The sequence below is a fragment of the Asparagus officinalis genome, chromosome 8, assembly GCF_001876935.1.
Source record: "Asparagus officinalis chromosome 8, Aspof.V1, whole genome shotgun sequence".
NCBI classification, from domain to species: domain Eukaryota; kingdom Viridiplantae; phylum Streptophyta; class Magnoliopsida; order Asparagales; family Asparagaceae; genus Asparagus; species Asparagus officinalis.
Window position 1 is genome coordinate 92,194,298 of NC_033801.1, and position 8,981 is coordinate 92,203,278.

The 8,981-nt window shown below is 39.5% G+C and overlaps 1 protein-coding gene across 1 annotated transcript in view; it reads right to left on the reverse strand.

Moving 5' to 3' along the window:
• Positions 1–3,664, reverse strand: part of LOC109821524 — a 6,117-nt gene extending 2,453 nt beyond the window's left edge. The window contains exons 1-5 of the mRNA XM_020387707.1: positions 3,422–3,664; positions 3,152–3,343; positions 1,490–1,940; positions 780–913; positions 68–236 (exon numbers count right to left, since the gene is read on the reverse strand). Coding sequence (XP_020243296.1) covers positions 68–236; positions 780–913; positions 1,490–1,940; positions 3,152–3,343; positions 3,422–3,664 — 1,189 coding nt within the window. The remainder of the gene's footprint in view (positions 1–67; positions 237–779; positions 914–1,489; positions 1,941–3,151; positions 3,344–3,421) is intronic.

Consider the following 8,981-nt stretch of genomic DNA (forward strand, 5'->3'; position numbering starts at 1 on the left):
TGCTGGAGGAATGGTGGTTGGACGGAGGGGAATGAAGCCTGAGAAGGGGCTGCAGCTGGAGGGAGACCTGACGATGGGGGGATGATTGGGCGGCCCGGAAGCTGCTGCAATTGCAGTCGGTCAGAGCAGGAAGGCAGCAGCTCTGACCGCTGCAGATCTGAGGTAAGGCTACAAGCAAACCCACAAGCAAGCAGCTCAAATAAACAAAGCTGCAGCAAACCAACAGATGACCAAGCCTGCAATTAAACCCACAAGCAAACCCACAAAGCATGGATTGCCTCATATAACCAAAGCCAATCTGAAACTAAAACTGAAACTGCAACAATAGAAAACAAACCAGCTCACAAGCTCACAAGCAACCAAGCTCAATGACAAACTTAAACTGAAAAACCAAACCTCACAAATGTGCATAAAAAACAAGCTAAAAAACAAGGACAGTGCTCAAATAACCCAAATCCAATCTTTTTCACCCAAAAGCAACCAAAAAATGACCCAAATCCAATCATAAGTATATATAACCAAGGTAGGGGCTCAGATATAGGCTGCAGCAAACCAACAAATGACCAAGCCTGCAATTAAACCCACAAGAAAACCCACAAAGCATGGATTGCCTCATATAACCAAATCCAATCTTTTTCACCCAAAAGCAACCAAAAAATGACCCAAATGATGGAGGAGAATAACATCAAAACCAAAAAAATAGACTGCAACAAACGTAGCAACCCAGTGACCTCCAGCAACAAAATCCATTTGCAACCAAGTTTAAAGCACAAGCTCACAAGCAAACCCACAAGCACAATGCAAAGCAACAAATGATGTAGGAGCATAAAGTCACCAGCACAACCACGTCCAACAACTCCCAACAAATGACCAGCCAGGAGAATAAAGTCACCAGCACAACCACGTCCAGCAACTCCCAACAGCAGCCACAAAAACATCAAAAACAAGCTCAAAAACAATCTCAGTGCTCAAATAACCAAGGCCGCAACAAACGAAGGCTGCAACAAACCAAGAAATGACCAAGGCTACAAGCAAACCCACAAGCAAGCAGCTCAAATAAACAAAGCTGCAGCAAACCAACAAATGACCAAGCCTACAATTAAACCCACAAGCAAACCCACAAAGCATGGATTGCCTCATATAACCAAATCCAATCTTTTTCACCCAAAAGCAACCAAAAAATGACCCAAATGATGGAGGAGAATAACATCAAAACCAAAAAATTAGACTGCAACAAACGTAGCAACCCAGTGACCTCCAGCAACAAAATCCATTTGCAACCAAGTTTAAAGCACAAGCTCACAAGCAAACCCACAAGCACAATGCAAAGCAACAAATGATGTAGGAGCATAAAGTCACCAGCACAACCACGTCCAACAACTCCCAACAAATGACCAGCCAGGAGAATATTTCACCCAAAAGCAACCAAAAATGACCCAAATGATGGAGGAGAATAACATCAAAACCAAAAAATTAGACTGCAACAAACGTAGCAACCCAGTGACCTCCAGCAACAAAATCCATTTGCAACCAAGTTTAAAGCACAAGCTCACAAGCAAACCCACAAGCACAATGCAAAGCAACAAATGATGTAGGAGCATAAAGTCACCAGCACAACCACGTCCAACAACTCCCAACAAATGACCAGCCAGGAGAATAAAGTCACCAGCACAACCACGTCCAGCAACTCCCAACAGCAGCCACGAAGACATCAAAAACAAGCTCAAAAACAAGCTAAAAAAAAGCTCGGTGCTCAAATAACCAAGGCCGCAACAAACCAAGGCTGCAACAAACCAAGAAATGACCAAGGCTACAAGCAAACCCACAAGCAAGCAGCTCAAATAAACAAAGCTGCAGCAAACCAACAGATGACCAAGCCCGCAATTAAACCCACAAGCAAACCCACAAAGCATGGATTGCCTCATATAACCAAAGCCAATCTGAAACTAAAACTGAAACTGCAACAATAGAAAACAAACCAGCTCACAAGCTCACAAGCAACCAAGCTCAATGACAAACTTAAACTGAAAAACCAAACCTCACAAATGTGCATCAAAAACAAGCTAAAAAACAAGGACAGTGCTCAAATAACCCAAATCCAATCTTTTTCACCCAAAAGCAACCAAAAAATGACCCAAATCCAATATATAACAAAGGTAGGGGCTCAGATATAGGTAAAAAATAAAAACATGGATTGCCTCATCTAACAATGAAATTACAATGTAAATTGCAATTACATGGATGGATTGCCTCACCTAACATTGTAAATACAATGTAGGTTGCAATGGCATCCTAGATTGCCCTACCTAAACATTATAAAATCATTGTAGATTGCATTCTCATAATAGGACTATCATCATTGCCCAAATTGAAAAGTACCTAATAGCCATACCAATACATAACGTGCAATGTAGGTTGCTATCAAGTATCATATTCATCCATAATAATAATTGGTGAATATAAGTATTTTTGGTGAGCTTAACCCCCATAAAAAACAAATACAGTTGTATTTACCCTTCAAGCAAGCACACAACAATAGATAAAACTTTGAGACTGAAACATAATCTGGCCCAAAGCATGGTCTCATATAGATGTTAGCTCAGTCAAAGTCATCAGCACAACCACGTCCAGCAACAAATGATGGAGGAGAATAACATCACAAATTAGTGGAATATGCAATGAGCTTACAAAATCAGTTGTGTATTATGTCAAGTTTGCAAAAGTCGTGAAATATGAAGTATTTCAAAAGACAAACCCAAATTATGACCTCCTAGAATCCTTGCTCGTTGATAATCTTCTCTATGAATAGCTTTTGAGAATTTTTTGTTTTGATGATCAACCTCCTAGATTCGGATTCATGATCATACAAGTAATCAAGCACTTTGTCCAATGTATCCTCGGGAAACTCATTGGAATGCGCCATTAGAGCATTGGCCATTGTCTCACTCCAATGTATAATGCGTTGATGTTGAATTGAGTATGACATGGACTCTATGAAATCGCGCGTGAGAGACTCATCCTCTTTGGCCTTGCTACTTTTCTTTTTATGATGTGATGCACCACTTGAAGTATGAGCTACCCCACTTGATTTTTTCATTTTTTGGGTTTGAGGGTTGTTGAAGTCATTATGTGAGGTAAAGGACACATCAACCTCATTATCACTAAGATCGACATGCTCCTCGTCAGCTATTAAAACATGTTGTTTAGAGCCTAGCTTTTCAGTCATATCTTTGGTGAGATCACCCTTTGCTTGGTCATCTCCCGCGATGCAACACAAGTTATCATAGTGAATGAGAGGAGTGTTCAGATACTCCTTCAACCTAGAGCTATTGCATTTTTTGTCCTGTATAATGGAATATTATATAATCAGTATAGTAATATAATAGGATTTTTGGTTTTTTAAATTAGGATAAATATTTACATGTGTCCACCTATCAAAACAATCTGGATCCATGGTGACTATCTTTGTTTCTGGATCATAACCAACCCCACTCATGTTCATGACAGTGCACATATCAAAATATTTAGCCTTCAAGCACTTGACATGATTCATGACTTGCTCCTTCGTGTATTCAGTCAAGCACTTTCTGTTGACCTCTTCTGCAGCTCTTCGATATGCAAGCACTTTAAAATTTTTGTCAACTTTGAGACCATCCTTCGCCATTTGAGCAAGAAAGGGGATTAACACATCATCATGCTCTGAAGTCCATTTAGCATTAGGCACACCTCTTGTATTCTCTTTTTGATTCAAGACTTTTGGTTGCATTTTCCCTTAGCATTTGCCTTCTTCTTGCGTTTGCATGGTGAGGTAGCCTCATCTTCTAGATCAATTGAAAGTGGTCTCTTTAAAGAATGAGCCTCACCGGAGTAGGTTCCGGGTGAAGTATTCATAATTGGGTGGCCACTGTTAAGCATATTCATAAATGACATAGGTTGTTGAGTCATAAATGAGTAGCCCCTATCATAGGGATTGTAAGATGGATAAGGTGGAGGAGGGAATGGTAGTGTAGTGGGTGGTGTAGTCCTTGCTCGTGGATAATCTTCTCTATGAATAGCTTTTGAGAATTTTTTGTTTTGATGATCAACCTCCTAGATTCGGATTCATGATCATACAAGTAATCAAGCACTTTGTCCAATGTATCCTCGGGAAACTCATTGGAATGCGCCATTAGAGCATTGGCCATTGTCTCACTCCAATGTATAATGCGTTGATGTTGAATTGAGTATGACATGGACTCTATGAACTCGCGCGTGAGAGACTCATCCTCTTTGGCCTTGCTACTTTTCTTTTTATGATGTGATGTACCACTTGAAGTATGAGCTACCCCACTTGATTTTTTCATTTTTTGGGTTTGAGAGTTGATGAAGTCATTATGTGAGGTAAAGGACACATCAACCTCATTATCACACAGATCGACATGCTCCTCGTCAACTAAAACATGTTGTTTAGAGCCTAGCTTTTCAGTCATATCTTTGGTGAGATCACCCTTTGCTTGGTCATCTCCCGCGATGCAACACAAGTTATCATAGTGAATGAGAGGAGTGTTCAGATACTCCTTCAACCTAGAGCTATTGCATTTTTTGTCCTGTATAATGGAATATTATATAATCAGTATAGTAATATAATAGGATTTTTGGTTTTTTAAATTAGGATAAATATTTACCTGTATCCACCTATCAAAACAATCTGGATCCATGGTGACTATCTTTGTTTCTGGATCATAACCAGCCCCACTCATGTTCATGACAGTGCGCATATCAAAATATTTACCCTTCAAGCACTTGACATGATTCATGACTTGCTCCTTCGTGTATTCAGTCAAGCACTTTCTGTTGACCTCTTCTGCAGCTCTTCGATATGCAAGCACTTTAAAATTTTTGTCAACTTTGAGACCATCCTTCGCCATTTGAGCAAGAAAGGGGATTAACACATCGTCATGCTCTGAAGTCCATTTAGCATTAGGCACACCTCTTGTATTCTCTTTTTGATTCAAGACTTTTGGTTGCATTTTTCCCTTAGCATTTGCCTTCTTCTTGCGTTTGCATGGTGAGGTAGCCTCATCTTCTAGATCAATTGAAAGTGGTCTCTTTAAAGAATGAGCCTCACCGGAGTAGGTTCCGGGTGAAGTATTCATAATTGGGTGGCCACTGTTAAGCATATTCATAAATGACATAGGTTGTTGAGTCATAAATGAGTGGGTAGTGGAGGGAAAGGTAGTGTAGTGGGTGGTGTAGGACCCAGAAAGTATGGATAAGGGGGTGTTGTAGGTGTTCTAGGTGAAGGAGTATCCTTGCATTTATCACTGTCATCAAAGTCTCCCATGCCTGATTGCTACAAATTAGAACATACAAATATCAAAAGTTAAACCTTATGTTAGTACAATAACAGTTAGCAACAAATGAAAATACAATTCATAAAGAGAGTATACAATAATCTTCCCACATTTCAATTCATAAAGAGAGAATACATTAATCTTACCACAAAATTCAAACCTTATAGTCTAAAATAACATAAGTTGGTACATATAACTTAAATTACATCCCAATCTCGGTTGTGTCCCCACCACGATATTTATTACAATAATCATGCCACATTTCAACTGAACGAATACATAGAGGTAGTAGACAATATATCAACGAGTACAATAATACATGGAACATATAACTTAAATTACATCCCAATCTCGGTTGTGTCCCCACCACGATATTTATTACAATAATCATGCCACATTTCAACTGCAATTTGATCCCTCTTTAACCTCCACTCATTTCTTGAATCTCTTTCCTCTCTTTGTGTCATAGTTTGACTAAAGTCAACCACACCATCTTCATCCTCATTAGCTATTTCGCCAACATCATCTTCAATGAAATTTTCCTCATGCAACAACTCATCTCCCGGATCTTCTATGGCGATGTAGTTATGAAGTATAGTACATGCAATAACTATATCAACTTGAGTTGAAAAGGGGTAATGTGGCTTCGCAGATAGGATTTTAAAATGATTTTTCAATACCCCAAAAGTTGATTCAATTTTAGACCTTAGAGATGAGTGTCTTAAATTGAACAACTCTTGTCTATTATGGATTGGCCTACCCTTGTGCTCGTTTAAATGATAACGCACTCCTCGATAAGGGGAGATAAAGTCGGGCATAGTAGTGTAGCCCGCATCACACAAATAATATTTTCCTACAATTACCAAAAATATATTTAGTAAACTTCTTAATTTAAATTAAATGCACAGAATGTATTTGTTTGATTTATCACCATTGTAAACTCTCAATCCGCGAGGTTGTGGTCTAGATAGTGCATCTTGCAAAACTCTATAATTATTTGCGGATCCCTCCCATCCAGCTAGAACATACGAAAATAACTTGTTGGGAGTGCCTGCAGCTAGAACATTTTGAGTTACACCTTTACGTCCTCTAAATCGTGTAACAAGGTTAGCGGGAAGCATGGCGTCGATATGGGTTCCATCAATCATGCCAATGCAATCCTATATGATATATTAAACAATTATTAATAATAAAAAAATAAAAATACGTGGTGTGTTATAATCAGTTTACTTCTCTTAGATTACCTTGAAATAAGGATAGTACAACGGGTTGGCGGCAATTTCTGACGATAATTCATTTGGTGCTTGCTTCATGTATCGCCCTCTTAAATGCCCCACTGCTTCCAAGCACTTGTTAAAGTATTTTGAAACGGTTTCCCCCGATCTTATGAAATGTGACCTAACAATTCTATTTTTTGTTTTATGGCCCAATATATTAAGGAACATGAGCAATTGCTCTTCTACTTTAACATCACGTGAATCTTGTAGTAGGCCGGTATATCTCATTATGCTAACAAGCTTTTCAAATGCGTGTGGCCTCATTCTAACATAAGACCTACAACTCTCGTTGAAGCCATTGAACACACGACTTATGTGCCTAGCTCTAGAAACTATCTTCTCTTTTTGGCCTGTGTTAGGGTGATAACTGATTGATTTCCTTCGACTACGTCTCCTCATTAAACAAGCAAACACACAAATGACCGCAGAGATAGTGGCATTAGAAGCCATCCTCACTAGCATTTCTTCATCAATATCGTCCATCTACATGGAAGTTCAATATACACGTTCAACTTGATTTTCACCTAAATTAAAACACGCAAAAAGTAGTTGTAATAAAAAAATATCTAAAACGTGAGCATAAGTAACTTTTGATGTCAAGAACAAGTCAATGCATACCTATTCAAATGAAGTGATTTTGTTTTATACTAAATATTTTGCTTGCATTTTTTAGTACAAATTCATTGTCAAAATCAAGTGTGTCAATAATGCAAATTTATACCCATACGCATGCCTGAGTTCTATTAATACAAGATGACATCTTTAAATCAACACATGAGTTTCCTTAATATTATATACATCATTTACAGGTTTCAAAATCTAGTATCAAATTTTTTTTAATAATCTATGTAAATTGTGAACTCAAAAGTCAAACCAAATACAAAGGCTTATAATCAGTCTAAACCCAACTGAACCCAAATCAATTTCACAAATTGTCGGCATATCACTAACAATGAACTGAATAATTTATCGGTGAATAACATCATCTTGTTTAACAGTTTGTAACAAAGAAAACTCAGAAAACAACATCCTCAGAAAACAAAGCATCGAACTGAAATTCCCAACAGTAAGTAGCCAAATCAAAAGCAACAAACCCAGCAACCCAGACCACGAGCAACAAAATCACAGCCTTCCAGCAACGAAATCACAAGCAACCAAGTTTAAAGCATAAGCCATCATTAACAAGTCAACAAGCCAACCCAAACAATTCCAGCAACAAAGTTTAGACCTCAAGTATTTCGGCACCCAACTGAACCAGAATTAATTTCACAAAAACCCCCATATCAAGTATTTCAAAACCCTAATTTTGAAGGCAAAGGGAGGAGATATACCTGCGTGGTCGGAGAGAGGATCAGTTGGAACCCTAGATCAGCAAGTGAGGTAGCCTTAGAAACCCCAAACCAATTTCAGCAAGTGAGGTAGGCTCAGCAAGTGAGAATAGCCAAAACAGCAGCAAGCCAATAAACTGAGGACCAGGTGGAGTCCGGTGACGTGGTGAGGTTGATGAGAATAGGAGTGTCGTGGAGGCGGAAAAGAGGGAACGAGGCCTAGGGTTTTCGCGCGTAAAAGAGGGAACGAGGCCTAGGGTTTTCGCGGGGAAGAATGAAACGGCGGGAGGTGATGGTATCGGTCAGTTTTAGGCCTTCGGGAGTGGGGCTGCTGAGGTGGACTGGGTATTGTCAGACATCCAACCGAAATCCCAACTCAAAGCTAGGATGTGGGAAATGCTAAAACTTGTCAGATATTTCCTCTTTTAGAATTTCATATCCTATAATATTTTTTGAAACAAACACCGTTTTTGGAATCCCATAACTTAAAAAAACCCATTTTGACATCCTAGAATTTGTAATCCAAAAAAAAAAGCTTGAAACAAACACCCCCTTAATCTATTCATGCGCTTCACGATGACGAGACATTTGGCTATCTTAATAAAGTCATAGTTACTCCCGCAGTTTACCCGCGCTTGGTTGAATTTCTTCGCTTTGACATTCAGAGAATTGGGTAGAAACCACATTGCGTGAACATCCACTGGGACCATCTCAATGCTTTGTTTTAACTAAATAGTCAGATTCTCCTTGTCCGTACTAGTTCTGAGTCGACTGTTCGACGCCCGGGGAAGACTCTCCCGTGAGGAAGGGATGTTCCCAGTCCGTCCCCCGGCCAGCACGCGGAGACCCGCTTTTGCCACGGGTGTGACTCGAGCAATCCACCAACAGCCTTCGAGTTCAGGGTTGGGACCCCCGTGCCCAACCCTCAAAACCAATCCTTTCTCGAAGTTACAAATCTGTTTTGCCAACTTCCCTTGCCTATATTGTTCCATTGGCCAGAGGTTGTTCACTTTGGAGACCTAATGCGGTTATGAGTTTGACGG